The sequence below is a fragment of the Cydia strobilella genome, chromosome 10, assembly GCF_947568885.1.
Source record: "Cydia strobilella chromosome 10, ilCydStro3.1, whole genome shotgun sequence".
Classification (NCBI taxonomy): domain Eukaryota; kingdom Metazoa; phylum Arthropoda; class Insecta; order Lepidoptera; family Tortricidae; genus Cydia; species Cydia strobilella.
This window is the reverse complement of record NC_086050.1, coordinates 12,582,328-12,606,930: the sequence shown is the minus strand read 5'-3', so window position 1 is coordinate 12,606,930 and position 24,603 is coordinate 12,582,328. Positions and strand designations below refer to the sequence as shown.

The 24,603-nt window shown below is 35.4% G+C and overlaps 1 protein-coding gene across 1 annotated transcript; it reads right to left on the bottom strand.

The window, feature by feature from the left end:
* Positions 1-239: 239 nt before the first annotated feature.
* On the bottom strand, positions 240-23,681 carry LOC134744684 (uncharacterized). The gene is made up of 6 exons (XM_063678593.1): positions 23,598-23,681; positions 20,012-20,129; positions 13,362-13,497; positions 9,038-9,101; positions 3,967-4,121; positions 240-403 (listed from the first exon to the last, which is right to left on the bottom strand). Exons 1-6 carry the CDS (start codon positions 23,679-23,681, stop codon positions 289-291), a joined length of 672 nt encoding a protein of 223 aa, XP_063534663.1. The 3' UTR covers positions 240-288.
* Between the last annotated feature and the right edge of the window lie 922 nt (positions 23,682-24,603).

Genomic DNA, 24,603 nt, shown 5'->3' with positions numbered 1-24,603 from the left:
TTTTTCTCTAGATGTAGGGAGCTGTAGTATTAGTACTATTGTTAAAAAAAAATCGAATCGAATAGACGCAATAACCCATAGTGGCAATTACCCCGGTTGACCTTACATAATGAAGCCTTTGACAGTTCTTTAAGTATATAACTTATTAATGAACACAAAAGTCTATTAGCATGTTAAATTTTTATTACCTATTTATAAATCGGTTACAGATAATTCAAATAGGTTTTAATCACCCAATTAATTAAATAGCTTTATGCAGAGCCTGTGCAGGCTCCACACTGAAAATATTTACGATGAAATATTAACGCAAGACTCCTTTTTCTTCAGATTATTCACTTTCAGGCGAAGATCTTCAGTTCTTTTCATGACCAATTTCAATTCCTCAGCTAGCTCCATTTTCCCCCTATAAGAATTGATACAAATATTTCAAAAACCCGCTACGTATTCTAGTATCTCATTTTTATTAATATTGTACCTACGCTGGTTTGCCGAAGCTAAATTGCAATAACCGAATTATTGATCCATAAAATTTGATTTGGTTGTAGGTAAGTAACTAGTGTACCTACTCTAAGGGACTTTTTCACAATATTCAAGTAAAGTCCTGAATAAGCTATTGGCTACTTAACTGACGAATAAAGTCATCGTTGGCGTTTCACAATCTTCAAATAAGCTTAACTGTTAGATAAATACATTTACAACTGAACGTAGTTTTATCTGGCAGTTAATTTATTTATTAATTAGCTATCAAATACTTTACTTGGACATTGTGAAACAGGCCCTAAGTAAATATAGGCTAATACTAAAGAGTAAGAGACTAAGAGTATTGTAAAAACGCGTTTCCTATATAAATTTGTCTCAAAGAGTATTCCTTTTCACTTATCGTGACTCCCTTATGTACGTGATTACACATAGGTACTACCTAATATTAATAAAAGAAATTGTTAAAATAAACAAATATTTTCCACGTGATTGTGATTTTCACGAACATAACAGATAGGTACCTACTTGTACAAACGCCAATAAAAATGTATAGGGTAAGATGGCTAACACTGGATCACTCCATATTCCAATGCCCATATCTCAAGTAATAAACTGTGATAATATAATAAATTAATAATTGATTTATGAACTACCTATAATATATACCTATTATAATATTATATTTGGTTACCGCGATAGTTACTCATGAAATACAACTATGAAAACGGATTATATCGCGTATATTTAATTTATAATATATCCCGTTTCGAACCCTTTACAGCGTTCGTGGTCAACAGGTGACTGAGGAAAAGCTACAATGTTCAAAACTACCCACATAATAAACTATAAACTTTAAGGCTGGTTGTACATGCAAAACGTCGGGATGTATTATAAATTCAATATACGCGATATAATCTGTTTTCATAGTTTTATTTCATATTCAATATTATATTAATATTGCACAACTTATTCAGTTAGTACTTAACGCTTTTAACGAACGGGAATTTTATTTTTTATTTATTATTATTATTCCTTATAATTAACACTTACAGTCAAGCTACACATGTTAAAAGGAGTGACATTATATTAACAATGAGAGATTACTCAACATACATAGCTAAAATGCTAACTATACAATAATTGAGCTCGGTGTCGTTACAGACTCCAGCCCGCGCAGCATGGTTCCCCTATCACTAAGTCCGTCACTTTCGCACTCACATACTTGTTAGAACGTGACAGGCATGGTGATAAGCGTACCGTGCTACGACCCCAGGTATCGGTTACTAGCTTTCATAAAACTGGCTTCAGTGCTGTGGAATATGTCCAGTTTGCTGTCGCTGTCAATTGACTCATTGTGCAATAGGTAGGGGGTAGTCTGCACTAAATCGCCTCGTAGGTAGTCTGTCAGTAAATCAAAGATGTAAATGGTCTTGGTGAATAGACTAAATAAATAAACAACACCCTACCTATTATCCTCTACTTCACGGCCCCTGGATCAAAATAATACAGGTAAATTGTTTCATTTACAAACAAAAATATACCGATATAGGTACCGGATAACAGGAATAAACACTTCTGAAGAGCAATTGACTAGCATACCTGAGCTAACTCGGGGCACGTTCTAAGGATTTGATGTCGATATATACTTATTTATACAGACATGTGCTCACTGAAAATCCCTGGATTACTAAAAGAGGTTTGATTTCGTGTCTGATATCGAACCTGCTAAGATAATAAAAATATACCGAAGTAATTCCAATCAAAATAATCACACTATGAAATCGATTTTAAAATAAAAAACATAATACACGTTTTAATTTGTTGTTTTATTTAAAAAATTAGATAAAATAATAATATTTATTTATGTTGAATAACATCTAGATGTTGACAGTAACATTGGTATAATTTTTTGTCGATAATATGTTATTCTACATATATATGCCCCGAGTTAGCACAGGTACAGCTGTGTGCGATATAATAGCAGTCAATAGGAAAATAAAAATTAGGGGAAAACTATAACTTTAGATCAACTTTGTTATTGTATTTTATTTTATAATTTATGTGTGATTTGTAAATTGTAATTGTATGTCACTAACCTTAATTAATTTTAAGTTTTGTTGTACTTACTACTAACACTATATAGATCAAAATGATTCGAAATAAATAATTGAATTGAATTGAATTGAATTATATTGGATCTTTGTTCATAATTCTTCTGCATTACTTGACATTGTTTCAAAATTAACTGTAACCTTTATTTAAATAATATTGGAAGTATTAAAAAAATATCATGCAAACTACTTACACTACACTTTTTACTACCTCTCGGAAATTCTTATAAAAACGTAACAACCCACGTAAAAAATACATTTTTGTACTATGATTGTAATTTAGTATCTTGCCTATTATTTCCAATCAAAGCTTTACATCTGAACTCATGTCATTCGCAAAAAAAAAAAATTCTATAAGACGATCTTTGTCTCAGTGTATTTATAGTCCATCATTCGGACTTTTTTGTTGACTTTTACCCAAAATCCAAATACTTGGTTTTGTTTGCTTGAGGCTTTAAATGATAGTGCCTATGACAAACCAAGTATTCGGTCAAAAATCAACAACAAAGTCCGAATGATGGACTACTATTACACTCTGAAAGAAAGTTACGCACACGCTAGCGTATACATAATTATGTCAGTGTCGAACTGGTGGTCATCAAATCAAAGTATTCACCTTAACAAATTGTAAAATCAGAATCAGTCTCCGTTTGCAAATGAGCATAAAATAAAAACGATAGGATTGAAACGACTATTTAAATATGGAACTAATGAATGGAATTACGAGAACCAGCTTTTAGCGACAACTAATGGAATTTACATTTTAGTGATACCAAAGATCACTTAAATATTAGATGGACCATTATATAAGAACACTTTCGGTACCTATCTGTAAACCTACACGTCGGTATTATAAAATGGTGTAGGTGATGAAGGAATATAAATAAGTAAAGCGGTTTATCTGCTTGGTATTCTACAAGTAAAGCAGTGATTATATATTTTGAATAATATGTGTTTTCATAAGCGGAGGCAGCGGAGTATGTGGGAGGTCCTCAAAAGACAAACACACGTTAATAGGCTTTGTAGTAAGTATTAGCGAGCACGTGTAACTCTTAGTTTATTTTAGTTCATAGACAAATTTTCAGTACTTTGGTTAATTTACCTAATATTTATTATTAGGATTTAAGGATGACTCACGCTAAACCAGGCCGGGGCCGGGCCGGAGCTTTTGGCGCTTCGTTTTCTATGGAAAGAACCACCTTCAGCGACGTCATTATGACGCCATAATTACATCATTATTACGTCATTATGACGTCGCTGACGTCACTTTGCTACCTGGGCACGTGATCACTGATCAGCCGTCATAGAAAATGACATATCGGACGCCTCAGCACGGACCCGGCCCGGTCTAGCGTGATTCATCCTTTAAACTCACATGGCGACAGGCAAGTTTTCAGGAACCTCCGGTTTCATAGTTTCAAGTTTCTTCTTCAACTCGCCAACGATTTGTTGACGCCGTGTGACTTCACTCTCAAGCTCGAAGTTCGTTTTATTAACCTCTTCGAATTTCCGCGTCATCTGCTCCTCGTCCTAGTTAACGACATTAAATAAATTAATTTGATTGAGTCCATTGCAAGAGCAAATAACGCAAGCAGCCGTAACTCCGGGCGTCCGGAATACTCAATACGATTGACCCTCGAAAACCAGCTAGATAAGAAGTCTTCAGATTCATTTATCATAATTTCTTTCTATTCTTTTGATATTTTATTATTTGTTAAATTTAGCTTCAGTCTAAATGTCTTACTGTACCTATATATTATATGTCCTAAGATACTGAAATAAGCTGTGGTTACCTTTAACTGGACAAACATCTACCCTTAATGTTATGTAAGCAACAGATTATTATTTCATGATGTATTGTCTGTTTTTGATACTAAATAAAAAAAATAAGAAGGCGTGGCGTGAGCTGAAATATACAGAAAATACAGATCCCATGCACCGCTGGGCGCTGCCGGCCTTAAATAATCGCACATGAAAATTCGCCCTAATTATTATTCGCATTCTGAAATAGATAATTATAATACTTTCAACATCACTCGAAAACTAGTGATTAATAATCTGTATGTCTTCTTTGAACGCAAGAAATCGGTAAATTCCGGTTGGTTATTAATAATATTTTTAAAGTGAAATAAAGCTATATATATAAAACATCATTTAAATCGGACTCAGTTAAGAATAAAATTGTTCGGGATGTGCCAGGCACTTAAAAAAATAAAAATAACAAAAACATCCAATTTATAAATATGTATTTAGGAACAAGGAAACTGGAAAGAGAATTTTCTCTCAAGATGTATTTAAATACTCGTAGAAACGTCATTATATGTTCAAATAGCTGTAAGTAGGTAGGTACTCTAGGTAAATAGGTACACACGTGTATAAAATTGGGAATCATGGAAACATATTAGGTACTAACCATTTTATTATCATTACCGAATGTAAGCAAGACGAAATTGATTTGGGAAATAATTGTTAGTTGTACAGTCAGCATCAATAGTAGAGTATGAAACAACGCCCCAAAAGTATATCTGTCACCTTCGATACTTTTTTTATCGATGGACCATTTTTTTATTTTTTGTCGATTTAATTTTATTGTCAGAAATAAAACTATGACAACGGATTACTTACTTACTTACTTGCGCGACGACCCGAAGTGGATCTTGGCCTCCGACACCAAAGACCGCCATGCTACTCTGTCCAAAGCCGTTTCTGTCCAGTCGACGGCGCCGAGTTCGCCGAGGTCTTGGTCTTTCTGCATTTTGTCTCTCCAGCGGTACCTAGGGCGTCCAGACGGTCTTCGGCCACTTGGTACTCCAGAGTACGCCCTCCAGACTGCGCGATCTTCCCCCATCCGGACTACGTGCCCGATCCCCGAGCCATCGGAGCCTGGCAGCTAGCGCGCTGCTAGTAGAAGAGCGGAAGATCTACCGCAAGATATTGGGACCCACTCGTTGAGAGGATGGAACCTGGAGACTCCGCAAGAACCAGGAGATTGACGATCTGGTGTCCGAGCCGAACATCATTGGAGATGACAACGGATTATATCGCGTATATTGAATTTATAATACCTACATCCCGACGTTTCGAACCAGGGAAACGTCGGGATGTATTATAAATTCAATATACGCAATATAATCCGTATTCATAGTTTTATTTTTGTCAGATATTGATAAAAATTGGTAGATTTGAAAAGCTCCTAATTCTGGTCGGAACACGAAATCCAAATTTGGGACAAATAATGTTGAATTCCATACGTTTTCCGTAATTCAGTCGAAGATTTGTACAGAATGCTGTTGTACAGAACAGAATAATGAGCTCAGTCTATCCACCAAATTTTATCAAAATCTGAGAAAAATGAAAAAATTACAACAAAATAAAAAATGGCCCAGATAACTAATATATCTCGACAATTTGCGTTTAAAGGTATCTACAACAGTGTTATTCTATATATCAAATATATCAAGATATTTTTGTTTTGTTAAGCTACCTTTAGGTGGATACTTTTCACGCAGTCTGATACACTACTCTTGATACTGACTGTACACACACACGGGATCATTCAACATTTCATAATTACACTATATATTCATAATTACACTAAAATCTGCTAATTTGATACTTGAACGAGTTAATTTTAATTAAAGTAAGGAGAGGAGTGTTAGGGTCGGCAACGCGCATGTAACTCCTCTGGAGTTGCAGGCTTGCATAGGCTACGGAGACTGCTTAACATCAGGGGGGCCGTATGCTTGATTGCCACCGACGTAGTATAAAAAAAAAAAACCGAGGTAGAGTAGTTTGATTTGCCGGTCGATTTAGAGAACAACTTCCATACCGCTTATTAAATCCCTGTTTTATCAATTTTGCATTATTGACAATAATGCTAGTTGCTTCTTCGCATAGAAAATATTTGTATGTTTATTATTTTACAAAGAGACAAGTGTGGATCGTAGGTACTATGCATTATTTCTTGATTTATATAAAGCTTTTAATATCCTAATACCTTTGTTTTGTCAAAATTTGTGATATTTGTATGTTTATTATTTTACAAAGAGACAAGTGTGAATCGTAGGTACTATGCATTATTTCTTGATTTATATAAAGCTTTTAATATCCTGATACCTTTGTTTTGTCAAAATTTGTGTGATTTGTGTAGTAGTTGAAGTCAGTCATTGATGTTTATAAAAATACTCTACAAGTCTTAGGGTGTCTTTAATAATAATAATAATAACGATAACGTGTATAGACATTGTTATGGCAGGTGTCCGGACCTCTCAGCAATAGCCCAATCTTTTGACCAGCCAAACTTCAAGACCATAACCGGCACTCTTTTCCACTGTGTTTATAATAGCCCCTACGCCTGTTGGGACCGATTTACGGGTATCTATTTGTTGTACCCGTAAATGGGTTCTAGCAGGTGTATTACGTAACAGCAAACTTCTCCAAAGGGCCTCTACGTGTTGAATCTGTATCCCCACGCACGCCTATCAAATGACCGGGATGTATATACCCGTGAGTTTATACGAGATACAAATAATAATAATATAATAATAATATTGTTTATTTCAAGTTTTAAACTCATACAATAAAATAAAATAAGGTAACATAAAACTTAAAAATACAATACAATACAATGATGCGGAAGCTATAAATAGATCCTTTGTTAAATTATACCTTAAATAAGTACATACTTATTATTTTCCATTTTCGTTCAGGTGCACGGCCGTCCAGTGTTTTAGGATGTTATTGCTCGGGTTTACAGTAAACAGCGCCAGAATATAATTTTGCTGCGAGTTTTGCCATACGTTTGCCCAGACCGAAGCTATGCGGGACCGCATGATTGCATAAAAATCAGGTACTCCCGCATTAGCAAACATGGTCTTAGCACTGCAGTAACGAGGTTGTTTCATGAGTATTCTGAACGCATCTTTGATCACCTATACTCTATAAGGTACCTATAGGTACGTGGTGGAATTCATAGTTATCGAGGTAATATTATAATCAATTTCTGCCAAGAACTTCGTTACTAATACAAGCTTTTACTACCGACAGCACCGACTGTATCTTCCCTTCCACCGTTGTCTATAAGTCATTATGAATTTATGACCTTTTTAGCGATTTTACTTTAGAATGTTAATAAAGTAGTGGTATGAAAATAAATATTTTTTTTTTTAAATAAATAACTAAACATACATACATTTCTTTTTGGACTCGTGTATACGATACCCAGCTTTTTTCCATTTATATAAATACCTTAATTCTAAACTGTAACCTTAGTTGTAAATAGTATAAACTAGAAATTTAGCCAGTAAGTAAATAAAAGTTAATTAGCTTAGCATTTAAGTAAAATATATAATATAGTTATGTAACCTGAAAGAAGAGCGGCGCCACCCAACAAAGGCATTTTTGCTTACCGGGTGGCTCCATCATCTTATATTATGATTATGAACTAAGTGTGTCTTACGCAATAAATACATAATTATGATATATTCCTTTCAGTAATTTTCTTTCATAAATTCGCCAAATATCGTGTTAAAGTCTAAAACTAATCAAATTAACGTCGCTTTACCTAACATTAATGCCATTATTTGGACATGATTCAAATATCAAGCAATTGACTTTGTAATTTGTTTTGTTCTGTTTGTATTCAGTTTCGGTGTAAAAAACATAAGAGGACAGGCGTCATCAGGCCGGTAGCCTGGTCTTAGGCTGCGTTTCCACCAAAAATGTACTCCAGGATGCGTATAGAGGGATGTTTTTTAAGAACCAATAGAACCACTGCACACTGAGCGAGGAAAACAAATGAAGTGAATCTATTAGTTCTTAACAAAGACATCCCTCGCTACGCATCCTCACACAGCTCTGGTGGAAACGCAGCCTTATCTCCAGAGACTCAACATAAGTACACATACGTGTGACTTATGCGGCAAGAAGTGTCGTGCAGCGATAGGCTTATTGTATAGCCATAAGCGGAAATGCATTGGCCGTCTCAACTGCTCGTGACACAGCATTGCAACAATCATCCGTCAGGGATGCAGTGACCATTGATGACTTTTAGTATCTGAGGCCCTGCCCGACCGTGAACATCTAAAAGCGAAATTTCGGTATTTGCCTATCTATTGCTCGATTAATGCAAGTGCGATAGAGAGAGAGGCAGATACACGGGCACATTCTAGTGTTAGTACATAGTCTAGGTCTAGATAAGTAGGTAAGACCAGATATTTGCCTCTATCGCTCGGATATGCAAGAGCGATAGAGAGGTAAACAGACTAAGGAACGAACGAAATGGTTCGCGGTAGGCCCTCAGTTGTTACCTACTGTCTGAGATCATGAAAACTTCGTATGATTTGGAGGTTGCTTACTTACTGTCTTTAGTCTTTATACCGTGATATAGATTTAATAAGGAACTCATACATAAATGTATGGATACTTATGACTACTTAAGCACTTACGTAGAAACTCTGAGTCTGCCTAAATCGCTCTGCCTTATTTCCCAACGAGTCTTCGTAGGCGCGTCTGTAAAAGATATACGTAAACAAATATATTTATGGAAAACACACTCATATTCTTGGAGTACTTAATGATAATAATCCTACACAAACATGTATGGAAAAACTTTATAAAGTGGAACCTGGAATAGGTATTTTAAATTCTAATGTTTACATCCGTAGAAGTGGTCCTAAATCGTCAATGTTAGCGCTTACATGTCAATTCGGTGTCCGTGCATCACTGATTTTCAGACTTGATTGCAGCGACAAACGTACGTGACAAAACGAGGTAGAGAGAGAAAGATAGTAGGTATCAAAAATAACAATTGTGCCGTAACGTAATGATCGACACGCGATGCTATAAAATGTTGACATCCCGTGTGCAACCTGCACTGTGCAAAATGCTTCGAATTTCATTAATATTTAATTGGGTTTCCTGACTTATCGCTAGAAATACTGAGTGAGTCGCATCTGAAGATTCGAAAGGTACTCGTACCACTAGCGACACTCGAGATGGTCTACCGGTTAACTGAGGCGGTTGGCAAGAAGTTATTATGGTCATCTCCGGATTAGTTGAAGACTTGGTTGCACGATGCTAATTTGTATTATGTTATGTAAGTATTAATGTAATATATAAACTAGTCCTAAAACTCAGCTATCGTCTATTATAAAACCACTACGTAAACTTCTTTACCAACCTAGGTAGGTAGACCTATAGTATCTACTTACGTAGGAGTTCGATGGCTCATAGTTCTGACATCTGACTAATTCTGGTCATGGTCTGGTCAAATCCATATAGGTATGGATCCAGATCCAATATCGCTTATCATCGGCTATTCTATTATGCCTAAGGATCGGACGACCGAATGTAAATGACATAAGGAACAGGACTAATGGACTAGAAATAATAATTCAGTGTTACCTTTTATACAGTCGATAAATTTGTTGATGTCGACGTAGATAATATTTCTACATAATTATTTTATTTACTTAGCCGATGAAGTCGTATTAATATTATGTGACACGTTCTAACAAGCCGACGCTGTGCAAATTGTGAAAAAATGTGAGTGGATGTGACCTCTTGTTTAAAGTAACTTCTAAAGTAAAGTTCTTTATTTGTTTGGTTCGTTTTAGACATCACGTTACGTTTAGAACTTAAATGGCTTCCCATCCGCCGTCGCAAGGATCTGCATATTCTTTCTCTTCTTTTTAATGTTATTTTTATTCCTTCTTCTCCTGTCTATCTCTCACAAAAATTCAAATTTATGGCAGATGGTAGTGGCCATCGCCTTCGATCGAGTGCAAATCTTGCACTGGCAACACCTCATCACAAATGTAGTGCGTATGGTAAATCTTTTGCGGTGCGAGCGGTTCAGCTTTGGAATGAGTTGTCTCCCTCCTTAAGGAAATCGCGGTCCGTTGCATCGCTTAAGGGGCAGTTAAGGAAACTGTGGCTATCGGACCAGAATTAACTGTTTGTGACTATGGATGTATATTTATTATATATAACGTAGGTATTATATATATTTGTTATACTGTTACTTAAAATTTTTCTTATTTTATTTATTTTCGCCCTCATTTATAAATTTATTGACTTTCCTCTAGTCTATTGTACGCAGTGCTATATTTGTCTACCGTTCTTCATCAATTCTCATCTACTCAAAGGTTAACTGGAAGAAATCCCTTAAAGGGATAAGTTCGCCTTTGTACTGCCTATTTCTGTGCCATATTTGTGTTATATGTCTTTGTACAATAAAAAGTTTATACATACATACATACATACATATATACACGTCACAGAAGTTTAATTCAACACGTTAACTAGTTTAGTGCGTCCAGAAACAGCTTTGTTTTCTAAAAGGGGCTTTCGTCTGAGACACTGATAATGCTGAAATTAGGTTCTACCGATGCAGCAGCTGTACCGTCATAGTATAATTTATAGTATTTCATACAGAACACACCCGCACCACCCCGCCCCGGATGGAACTACTTCACCCCGCGACGGCAGATTATCTACCGATTGACACAATCCCTGTTCGATTACCAGCACTGCCGTGTCAGGCGCAACTCATGTAACTTTAAAACATGAGTTTCGTGATAATTACGTTTAAAGTTTTAATGATTCAAATGCTGTTATCGTTGACGATTCATCGTAGTTAATTTTATTAATTAATATTAATATGTCACAGAATAGGGGCTTTAAGTTGTATAATTGAATAGTTTTACTTTTCATTTTAAGTTAAGGAGTGCCCGCATGACCAACTGTTCTATACTATAATTACTATATTGGTCACACGACGTCATGTAAGTTAACCCCTGCAGCGCCCCAGTTTCACAGTAGTATGGAACTCTATACTAATTACGGACACACGTGTGACTGTAGGGCGCTCCACGGCGGGTAAGTTACATGACATACGCGTGACTTATTTTTAATGCATTTGAAAACTATTGTAGGTACATGATTTATCGACTTGTCATAAGTAACTCCGGTAACTTAAGAAACAATGGTGATATTTAGGTAAAGTTTTGGTTGTGCCAGTCATGCATACATATATCATGCAACTCAGGTTAAAGGAGTTGTGCTTGACGCCATCGGCAAAATAATAAAGTTACATGACTTGGTTATATGTTTTTCTCAATAAATAGTTAAAATTTTCAAAATTTTCTTTTAGTACATATATATTTAACGGTTTTAAAGACGATTTAGACTGGTTATCTGTAACTAATGTAACTAAGGTTAACGGAGTTGCGCGTGACACTATTCAGGGATTACCTATTTTTTTTTTTTTTTAATATGAATGTGTGAAATACTGTTTGATAAGTCTTTCAAAACAACCGTAAGATTCCTAAATATGTTTATTAGAATAGTTATAGTTAAGTTAATATTTCTGGAAATAATAGCTTCAAAATTCTAAAATAAGTTCCCTCCCTAACTTTTGAACCAAATTAAATAAAGGATATCTTTAAGATGCCTGAAAGATCACACTCTATTGTTTTTTTACGATTTTATATCTTATGATTATACCTACCGAGATAAAAACTGTATTTCGCACTTAAATACGTTATTCCCGGTTCTGATACTGTGTTTGTACCGAAATCCAGTATCGGGAAAACACACCCTTTGTAAAGGCTTTCATCTCTATTGCTAAAACCTACAGTACGGTACCTACGACACATGTCTAAATATTTACAACACGAGATGTCGCTAAGAATGTTGGAAAATATTTGAGTAGAGTAAAATATATTTAGGTACTTACTACTAAAAGCTACGTCGGCATCCGGTCGTCCCGTCACTGACACGAGTCGTACAGAGGTAACAATTGATATATTTTAGACGCCGATTTGATGTCAACAAAAGTAGCGGTTTGTAAAAATCACTAATGGCGTTATTCACGTCAAATCTAAAATGCAATTGAACTTATTTTCCCCTTTCCACTTCACCTTTTGGCATTTGTGTCATAAGATAAGAGGTTGTTTTTAGTTTAATAAATGAGATCAGGCACTGGCCGCCAGTTAACACCGTTTACTGTGCTGCGTACAGCATCGCATGGTATGGGAAAACAGCAACATTTGTATACAGAGTATTGTATTTAATATGGATATCAAACGAAGGTCCAATAGACTCGATTTGGCTCACATGTATGTCCAGAGAACATTAATGGTTTCGAAGAAATCTTTAATAACCATCAGAACAGCTTCCAGACAAATCTGTTTAATATGATTTTAGTCTCCTCCTAGCCGAAAAATATTCGACTTACATTCACATAATTGAAATACTTTATCAAGTTTCGAAGCGAGGTTAACATGGCATTAATTTTCGCTATCAAATCGGTAGGGATAAATTTGTTTACATTCGGCTCGCTCGCGCCGCCTGAAGATTTTCTTCCGGGCCCTCGGCCTCGCGCTGCGCTGGCGTCTATAGCTGTGTAGCCTGTGTGAAAACATGAGATAGGTAAACCAGTCGGCGTATTCTTTCTCCAGACTTAGCTCTCGAGCGTTGGAGCTTCTTCCAGTCCCTCGTACGGCTGTTTCAGCTGCGTACTCTTTGCTGTAGTCTTAACATAGGATACATTACATGATACTCTCGTCTGCGCCTTCTTCATCCCTAATTAGCCGGATTCAGCTATCCCGCGCCACCTGCAGATCTTCTTCCAGCCCCTCGCACTAGTGTCTGATCTACGTCTAAACATGAGATACGTTACAATACATGTTACCTACTCTGCGCTTTCTTTCTCCCTCTCCCGCACCAGACGGTATCATAGCTGCGTAAAAACATGAGCTACGTTACATTTTACTCTCATCGGCGCGTTCTTCGTCACTGATTAAGTCGATTAGCCGGGCTCGGCTCTCGCGTGTCGCCTCGAGGGCCACTGCCAGCCCCTCGCACTGGTGTTTCAGCTGCGTACGTTTCGCTGTTAGTCGAGCTGTGAAATAAGTTTTTGGGTTATTCAAAGTTCATTTATAAACCAAAAATGTATTGGTTTAACCGTTAACGCCATGCCGTGCGTTGCCGTGGCTGTTAACTGACTTCGAAAAACAAAAAAAAAAACGAGATTAGGTAGTAATCCGAATGTATGTTTTGTAACGTACATGACACTGCCAATTAATAATTGTTTCTTTTTATCTTTATGAAGTCGGCTTTTGAAGGTTGTATGAGTTTTACAAAAAATCTATCGTTCTTAGTAAAAGCACGTAAGTGTCCCTAAGAATTTGTTTTTTATTGTTATTTAAATAGGCCTTTGCCCAGCAGTGGGACACTCAAATAGGCTTATAAAAATTAATAAATATGTAGTACCTAACTACCTACACAATTCCCCTTAGACAGGCTATTGTGACAGACGGGTTCCCCTACCCTACGGAATCCTTGTTTCGATAATTCGTTCATCTAATAATAGCTAAAAGCGTACCAAAACACACATTTTACGTATGTAAGTAGGTAAAGTAATATAGTGGTACTTAAAAAATATTACCCTCCCTTTTATGAAATCATGTTGAAATGGGCTGCTTAGGAACGTCAAGTGTAATTTCCAGAAATTTTCTGTGATCACGGCGAATGTATATTTTTTTAAGCTCCTACATAAAAGACTGCTTGCACAGATTTTTTAATTGGACTCTTTTACCCGGTAAGAACAATAATACTCTTAGAAAATACAGAGATCGATAGGATTCGTTGAGTGAAATAGGGCTATTTTTATGAATGTAACAGAAATTATATATTTGTTTAAGTATGTAAACTTATAAATACACATTTTAAATATCAGACTTTGTGTTACACTAGTACGTTATCGATTTGCAATTACAAACGGCAAAAGTACTACAAAAGGTAAGTATAGTAGTTGCTAAGGCAAATCGGATATATATCAAATAAAAGAACTTAAGTTGCACATTCTAAAAGATTTGTTTTCTCTTGAACAAACTTACAACGTTTGTATGAGGTTTGATATAGAGGCGGATTCATTTGGACTCAAGACGGTACCAGCAGGCATAGAAAATCACATGAAAATCATGTGGCGTGGTGTGGTGTTTGCGACTCCTCGACGATAAATAATTCAATGCGTATAGCGGTAGCTCTAACTTCACTCAGGGAGCCTAAGCCCCAACCGTTTGTGTAGAGAAAACTTCATAAAATAATGATGATGAAATGAAATTTAGATAGACTGCCCACGTAACTTTGGTGAACTAAGCTGGTCTGATGAAGTTCCTATGAAAATATCGTTTTGAGCTTTAAGGTTTAAAAGAAGTCACAATAATTTAACTTAGAAATTCAATTTATGTTTAAAAACTAATTTATATTTAAATCAGGTCAAACATTGGCAGCTGAGTCACGCGCGCATATTCTCGCGATCTGGGGATAAATCGAAGCTTTGGATATTACGAAGGGGGAAAATTGTTCAAATGGATTCCTAACATAGCAATCTCTTTGATAAAACATCTAAGTGAATATTACCTATGTTTCTCTGAATTCGAATTGCTGGGGTCCTAGTTATAGTGAACACGTAGGTATGTGGCCCATTTTATTCAATGTTTGTACACTTTTTTTTAGATTCGGTAATTTTATAGGTATTTTGTGTTATTTCTACTCAGTTCTTTCGATCGTAATAGGAGAAAAAAAGTATGTTTTACTAATTTGGTACATCCATCGTATGCTTAACTTGAAAACAATGTAAGAATTGGGTTTACCTACATCCATATAAGCGGTCGCGTTCGGTTTCCTTTGAATAATGTATGAATGCAAACTACAACCTGAGTTTTAGTAGGTAGGTTCAAATATTTTCTTGGGCATTTTAGTTAGCCATTATGCCAAAAATATATTTATGAACCTGTCAGTAAGACCATAAGGTATACCCGGGTAAGACCGACTATATTTCGGCGAGTTGTAGAAGGACGTCACAAGAATTTTATATTACGCAATAGGGGATTTTACTGCAATGTTCTGCCACCAGAGTGCAGCAGTAGCCCGTTTAGTAAACCATAGAGTAACATACATACTGTGCCTTTAACAGTTTTTTGACAAGTTTTCAGAGATAATAAAATATGACATTGATGCACCAAGGGCCAAGGCGGTTTGTTTGCAGAGAACCTACCGGGGAACGCGAATCCGAAATTTCGCTATCTGCCTCTTTATCGCTCGAATATACAAGAATGACAGAGATGTTAGATAACGAAATTTCGATTTTTTTGTTTTGTGGTAGACCCTCAGATTGTAGTAGTGGCGCCCCCTGCGCAGAGTTTCGCGTAATATTCCCTATTCTCACTAACATTTACCTGCAAATGTTTAATGCAAATGATAAAAAGATAACTAGCTTTTATTAATAATTTACTCAATGTTTCTTATTAAAATAGTTTAGGAGTGTAGGAGGAATCTACACTCAGTTGAGTTACATTTTCTTTGTGACACCAAACCGAAAAACCTTCTCGGACTACGATATTATAGTATTATAGAAGTAGTTACCCTGTTTCTGGCAACGATGCACAGCAATGCTTTCGTAACCGCAATGTAACCTTAAATCTAAACAAAGGTTTTTGCTTTTTTTTTTTCAAGACAAGCTTACAAAGTAGATACATGAATAATTGAATATACGCGAGTCGTATTTTTAGTATTTAATAAAAAAAAAACATCTTAATCCAGCTTTGAACAGACTGAAAACTCTAAATACCTTTCTTTACTTCAAGTTAAAGTAAAATGGAACACAAAAGAATTGTCTGCAGTCACATATACCCAGTTGACATAGGAGACGACACGACAGCGGAAAACTGCCCCTGTCCAGCGTGGAACACGAGTTCTCAAACACATATTCGCAAACATTTTGTTATCGGCTACGATTTTAGAACGTTACCTTTTCCATTGTCGACCTAACTATTCAATTCACTAATATAATAAAGCTCTCAATTCAATAATTATCTCCGGAAAGGACCGATTTCCCCATTCATTATAACGAGATGTCTTCGACGTGACAAAGTATGAGTGTCACAAATAAACGACATATTTTTATAAAAATGTCATGGTTATGGTTTTAAGGTGAGAGATCCACACTTTCCATACAAGTCTGTGCAGAGTTAGCTTGGTCTGACTCTACTAAGATAAGTAATGTTACATATTTTGTTTACAAAATTAAGATTAGAAGGATTCATAGCAATAATTATCTAATGAAAAATTAAAACGCTATAATTAATTCGGATTTAGTAAGAATTTTAAACTAGTCCAACTTCAGCATATAACCATGCAAGCTCTGTGAATTGTTGTAAGTTTGTAAGGCTCGGATGTCAGCGGTCTTGTGCACTTATATAATACGCCAAGAAATAGGACACACTTTTATACTTTTATAACTTTTATTGTTGTGCAAGAGACAAGTAAAGGTTTTTTCTCAAAAATGGACGGCAAAGTCGACGTTGCCGGTTAAAAAGTAGGTCGCGAAGTGCGTAGTTTATGGTGTCAAAAAATTAAAAAGTTAAAAACATTGCAGTCTCGATTTCGGGACTGCAATGTTTCATACAAATTCCATTATTTGTTGAGTTTCACTTTTTAAAAGTTGAAGTGGCCATATCAAATGAAGGCATAGGTCCATTAAACAGCCAAACAGATGATCAGTACTTATTATTATAATGTTGGTACCGCGACTATTTAGGTGTCTCAAATAGGTTGGCGTATTTTCAGCAGAAAAATACACTTCCATTTTTAATTAAAAAAAATAAAAACGGCGGCAAAGCAAATCTTTTTACTTTTTTCTGTGAAAATATATACATAACAATGTTGCTTCTGTAAAATATTTCTATTATATTTGCATTTATTGCGCCATTTTTGAGAAAAGCACTATATATGACTCGGCTGGAAGGCTACTTGCTGGCTTCGGATTCAATTAAACGGACTCCCAAGGTCGTCCGTTTAAAACGAATCCTCAGCCAGCAAGTAGCTACTTCCGAGCCTCGACAATAATGTACTATTAAATCAACATAAGCTCTAACATGCTAACTGTAACTGAAACGTCTTTGCATTGATCTGTCAAACGTAACCCCGTACCCGGACTGACATTTCAATTACCGCGGGCTTTGTAGGTGCCTTAAAGTTTACTGTCTATCGTCCGTAGCTAATGAAGCTACCCTACCCTACACTTAACTCTCTTTGTTTCCTGATGAATAGTTGCGACGGGTCTGTATCTACGTTCAAATTAGACGATTAAGTAAGTTTTATTTGGAGTATTTCTACACAACAATTTATACAAGAAATGTAATCGACAAAAAGGACATAATTTGTTTAATGAGTTAATATCGCCAAAATAGTGCAGTTAACTTTATCTAGCTAACATATAATACGGTGCAACATCATAAATTCAAGTTAAGGCGGCCATATCACCAGATTAAAACATGCCAATTCGTGTTTTAGGTATTCGATCTGTTTTTGATATAAAACTAGTCTGTCGTCAGTGTCAAAAGTGACAGATGAGACCTAGGGAGAGATGGTATACTTGCATCAGCCTCTTGCCCAGTTTTAATGCATTTTTTCTTCCCATCCATATTTTTTAATGTTTATTCACAAGACTGACACTTAATGTTATCCATTTTTCAACAAAAAATGCAAAAAACCAAATACAGATAATATTATGTGTCAAATATTATCAATGTTGACATGTCATCGTCGATGCATTATCAATAGGTTTATTAGAAGAGATTGTATACCTACACACTAACTTATCTTCACACTGCACTGGTACTTTATTTATATATGCTAGTAACTATACTTGTTCGATAATGTTTTTTTTTTTGACATGACGCACGAAGATTTATGCAAATATTTTTATATGTGTATGTAGTGGGTATTAGTGGCTACTCAAGCATATATTTTTTTTGTAGGTGTACCCTCCGCGAAAAGTAAAAAAAAATTAAAACATTTTTTTATTATTATAATGAAGTATAAGGACATGATGCCAGTTAAAAATATGCATTTTGTAGTCTATTTTATTATTGTCAAATATAATTTTGTTTGGTTCATCTAACTTGAACAGTTTACAAAATATGATACTTTCAATGATACGCTGATTATTTTACATTATCCTGAATAACTCGAAAACAAAAGAAGATCGAGGACTGATATTAAGCTTAGAGTGTTCTTAGGTCCTGCCAGTATACCACCTGAGAGAATGACCAAATCCGTCGTTGGCTTGATGCAAATGACTTGTTGTTCGCTTAGCCTGCTAGACCCTTTATTCCAAGCTTAGTAGCATCGTTCGCAGACGTCTCTGATGCTTGTTCAATTGTTTTTAGGGTTCCGTACCCAAAGGGTAAAAACGGGACCCTATTACTAAGACTCCGCTGTCCGTCTGTCTGTCTGTTTGTCACCAGGCTGTATCTCATGAACCGTGATAGCTAGACAGTTGAAATTTTCACAAATGATGTATTTCTGTTACCGCTATAACACCAAATACTAAAAACAGAATAATATAAATATTTAAATGGGGCTCCCATACAACAAACGTGATTTTTTTGCTGTTTTTTTCCGTAATGGTACGGAACCCTTCGTGCGCGAGTCCGACTCGCACTTGGCCGGTTTTTTTAATATAAACAACAACAGCTATATTATGATTATGACAGGATACAAGAGCCATTTAACAGGCCAATTTGAGTATTAGTTTCATTCATGCTTTTAAAATTAATGGCTTCAGTCAAATTATTAAGAGCTTTAACAACGACTAAAATTGTACGATTAGTACAAGATAGTGTACGGTGATTTTATTAGCTCTTGTAAAGAGATAGCTGGACTTTACAATGATGGTTAAACGCGTTTCATAATTAATTCTCCATTCACTACCACATTCGTTTACTTTACTGTATAATAAGCTATCGATATTACACTTTAAACAATATTAATGGGCCAAAAACAAAGGAATTATTCACGAGGCATGACTACCAAGATGGCGCGCGAACCGGAAGTTCGAGTTTTAGATATTCCATCTCATTCCTATATGATACTGATCTGGCAGTGTCAAAAGTGACATTTCCTCAACCACTTTTGACACTGACAAATCAGTATCATATCGGAATAAGATTGACCTGTAACTTCTAACACCCATGTCATAGCGCAAAGGAAACACTGATGAATTGCTCATGACCATGGTCATAGCTAAATAAGTATGGAGTACTTACTCCACACCCACTCATTGCTACCCTTACTAATTAATTATAAGTTGTTAGGGACTTATATAGGGGTAAAACTACTAAAGGGGTAAACTATAGGGGTAAAACTAATAATTCCTGAATTAGTTTTAAGCTCGGTTAAAACTAATTACTTATACATGGGTTTAAATTTCGTGACATTTGCGACAGCGATGTCGCACCGCATTACAGCAGCAGTAATGGTGGTGTATCCTGAATCATTTACGCTGCAATAGTAATCGGTCGCAGGCGAAATACCACGAGCCATTTCGAGCCATAAATAAGACTTACCATTTTCCTGCTTGAGCCACTCTATTTGCTCGTTCTGCGCGCGCGACACTTTCAACGCCACCATCGTCTCTCTGTACTTCTTCTCATTTTCTTCGTCTAGCTCTGGCTGAGATGAGCGCTGTGGGATTAATCAACTGATTGAATCTCCCGTTACTTTGGGTTCTTTGGAGCACTCCAGGCTTTTGATTATTCTGGTCCATTGTATCAAAAACCGTACAAACACATTTCGTTCTTTTAATTTAATTATTGTTTTCTCCTATTGAAGTAAAAAGTGACGTCAAAGAGATTTACAGTAAATAAAAGTTGTGTGTAAGTTACGGTTTATGATAAAATGGGTCTTCTGAGTAAGCTAGCACAGCTGCAGCAAACACCTAAAATTGTAAATAAAAACAAAGTAAATAATTGTTTGTAGATTTTTGCCTGGAAGTCAGAAATAAATAAATAGAAAACAGTTAAGATTTCGTATACCAAACGTGACCAAACTATAATTGCGTACTTTTCATGATTTCGATACGCTGTAGTCAACTATAAAAACATTAACCAATCACGTGCCGCCGCGCTCCCACAAAAAAAGACTAAACGGGCAACAATAGTTGCGCGTTGATGTCTTTTGCACTACCTTTTTGTAGTACCAACTTTAAGTAATTATTTAGGTTTTATAGTAGAAAATGTACAATTTTAGATGGCTCGTAGAAAAAGTATTGTATACAATAGTGATATAATCAAGCTTTTCAATCTTGTCCCTCACTTAGGCAACGAAGTTTGCTGAGTTTAAACACGGTACTCGACTGAAAAGCTCTCGAGTATATAACGATTGTATAAAGTACAACCTAAGAACACTGCGCCGGGGCCCCGCGCGCCGCACTTCTTATGAAGTTGATTTCGATCTCACTGGCAGTCATTTAATCTACAAATAAAAGTGCTGTAGTAAAAAAAAAGTACTAAAAGAATAGGATTCGTAAGCGACACACTCAATATTGTTAGTATGCTGCCTTAAAGAATCTAATGGCGAGTTACTAGAAATTTGATAGGTACGGACGTTATTAAAATATTAAATGAAGCTATAGCTCAAAAACTTATTTTAAAATACCTTTTGTAAATACCTAGTGATGTTCGGATAGAGGTTCCATATATTTGACTTTTTTTATAATGTGTTTCATTATTTAGTTCGCTGAGTAGATTAACCCTGTTATAATTTATTTTTCATGAAGATGCAACAGAAATAGGGGAGAGAAGCCTAAAGCGGGTAGGCGCTGTTTTAAATTAAGTGCGAATGTCAAAGTATGCCTACTTATGTAATGATTATGTAAACACTCCTGGGTTTTTGTAAGTTCCGACCGGGTTAATAATGGATTTGATGAATTCATTAAAACTTACGAAAGTAAAGCCTGACCAGGAATAAATGATCATTTTCAAGAGGGCGCTATTATTCTTATTTATATGGCAACAGTTCAGTATAGTCTGAACAATGTAGATTGACAACTCGTTATTTTGACTTACATACTTTTATTCACCGTAATCAAAATCAGAATCCAAATATTCGGTGTTCACATTTTTAGGGTTCCGTACCCAAAGGGTAAAAACGGGTCCCATTACTAAGGCTCCGCTGTCTGTCTGTCCGATGAACCGTGATAGCTAGATAGTTGAAATTTTCAGATTATGTAGGTATTTCTGTTGCCGCTATAATTTTATTGTCGATTCTTCTTTTTTACCGTATAAAAATTTATTTTCTTACGCATCACACATAGGTCGAAATTACCTTACATAGGTTCTAGTACATAGTAAGTGAACAAGATTGATCTTAAAAACTGTAATAGATGTCATATATTAAAGAAAAAGTGACGAAGCCCTCCAATGGTGAAGGCCGGATTCGAACCGGCGTCTTTAGCTATCGCGGCTAACGCCATGAACCCCTAGGCCACCCCGCCACGCCAAGATTGATCTTCTTCAAAGCCCCTAGTAAATATTTTACAAACTCAAACAAATTCTTCTTACTGTACGTATTTCCTCGCTTGTATAACATAACACTACATTAAAATTATTGCCAGTGTAAGAAATTAGTTCCAATGAAATTCCGCAACATGGCGCATGATCATATATTACTGGTCAGGCTTTATGAAATAAAACTATGAAAACGGATTATATCGCGTATATTGAATTTATAATACATCCCGACGTTTCGAACTCTTTACAGCGTTCGTGGTCAACAGGTGACTGAGGAAAAATTACAAAATGCAAAAATACCCACATACTAAAATAATGAACAATCATAGACTACAAACTTTAAGGCTGGTTGTACATGCAAAATCGGTTCATAAGGCTAGTTATACACTATAATTATTTTTCAAGTAAAGATATATATATATACGCGATAAAAAATGTATATATATATATCTTTACTTGAAAAATAATTATAGTGTATAACTAGCCTTATGAACCGATTTTGCATGTACAACCAGCCTTAAAGTTTGTAGTCTATGATTGTTCATTATTTTAGTATGTGGGTATTTTTGCATTTTGTAATTTTTCCTCAGTCACCCGTTGACCACGAACGCTGTAAAGAGTTCGAAACGTCGGGATGTATTATAAATTCAATATACGCGATATAATCCGTTTTCATAGTTTTATTTCATGAGTAACTATCGCGGTAACCGAAGACAATATTATGGTCAGGCTTTACTTATACTGCTTGATACGATTATTTTCTTATCTTTTCATACAATTTATCAAATGATGAATATAGGAAAAAACAGGTAGGACAAAGCGGGTTTTTGGAGTTTTTTTTTTAATAAATAATTATTAAGTACAAATTAACACAATATTTTTCTTATATTAAAGTTTGACAATTCTTCTGCCGAAATAACCGAATGAAATGACATTCGCTTGTAAACTCAACAAACTAAATCTTTCAGACCTTCTCCGTTAGCTTACCCGCTTTTACCCGCTTGCTCCTCTCCTAGTTGTCCGTGTAATTTATTTAACTTTAGCTGTTATATTACTGTTTCTTTATCAAATAAATTGAAGGTATCTATATCCTTCGCTGCTTCGACGAATATGGAATACGCAAGCATAAAAAACACATTAAAACTAACTTCAAAGAAATCTATAAATAATATTTCAAGAAATAAATATTATTAGGTTTGCTTCGTTTAAGCTTGACATTTTCCAACTTAGTATGAAGAACGTTACATTTTATTCCAATAAAATTCCATCCTTGTTCATTAAATGTCAAGTTCTTATTTCCCGTCAATTTATTTTATAAGTTAAATACGTGAAAGCTTCTCGCGGGACTACGAGTATTTGTCAAAGAAATATATCCCTGGTATTTGTATCCAGGCCAGGTCTCAATTTTTTTATTATTATTAGTTTTCAGTTTGAATGTTACCAATACGTACCTACCTACCTAGTTTCAATAATTCACCCAAATATTAACTAGCTCGAACGAAACACTAGAATCGCATTAGGTATAGGATAGGAAATTTGTCTGTCTACACATGAACTGTAAAAGTTTCAACATGCATATAGAAATGCAACATACATATATTTACTAATATAATAATATATGCATATTGCACTAAATCCTTACCTGAACAACCAAGCTATTTTCAATTTCCTCTAAATTGGATTTCAGTAGGCATATTTGTACTTGCTGATCTTCGGGTGACAACATTTTAAAATTATTGTTTTATTTCCTGTGCTTTGAACAAATGGAGAACACTGAATTAATGAGAAAAGGCGACGATTGCACTTTTATAAACAAAATGTACCATGTGTTTTTGTTTTTTTTTTTTCCCGCCAACTACCTATTTTTTTTTTATCTCTTAAGTCGCATTCACACGGTCCTGCATAATAGTCTGCAAGTTCTAAGGTAGAGCGAGAAAACCAAGGTCATTCATCTCTGTATCTCGCTCTAACCTTAATATTTATGGTCATTTATATTTTTAGTTCCTCGAAGCTTCAAGCAAAAGATAATTATTACATACAGCCAAATGACGAGTGAAAACGAGTTTCCTTGCGGTGGATTTACAGCCGGTCAAACAAGTTTGTCAGTAGAAAAAAGCGCAAAATTCCAATTTTCTATGGGACGATAACCCTTCGCGCTTACATTTTTTAAATTTGCCGCTCTTTTCTACTGACGAAAATGGCTCGACAGAGTATAGCAATGTTTGATCAAAGAGAATAGTGTTTAGAGAGCTATTGTCAATATTGTCATAGTAAATTTTGTACATATCATGTACATATAGTTGGTCATGCAAATCTAGTCAGTAGAAAAAGGCGCGAAATTCGATTTTTCTATGGGACGATATCCCATTGCGCCTACATTTTTTTAAATTTGCCGCCTTTTTCTACTGACAAGATTTGCTTGACCAGCTATAGTTTTTGATATTTTTTATTTTAATCCTGTGTCGAAAGATGGCGGTAAATTTACTGTGACTACAAAATTGACCATGACAAATAAATATATATAAGTAAAGTAAAGACTGTATCGTTAAGTATAAAGAGACAGATAATATATAAAACCTGGTCTAAGCCTGGCCTGGTCTTAAGTTGTTCGGAACTGTAATTTTTTTGTTCTAACTGACAGGCCGATA

Coding starts and splice junctions, on each gene's coding strand:
- LOC134744684 (XM_063678593.1), bottom strand. CDS start 23,681: ATGTTGTCACCCGAAGATCAGCAAGTACAAATATGCCTACTGAAATCC. Junction 20,130..23,597: donor AAAATAGCTTGGTTGTTCAG/GTAAGGATTTAG, acceptor TTAATCCCACAG/CGCTCATCTCAGCCAGAGCT. Junction 404..3,966: donor GAAAACTTGCCTGTCGCCAT/GTGAGTTTAAAG, acceptor CAATTCTTATAG/GGGGAAAATGGAGCTAGCTG.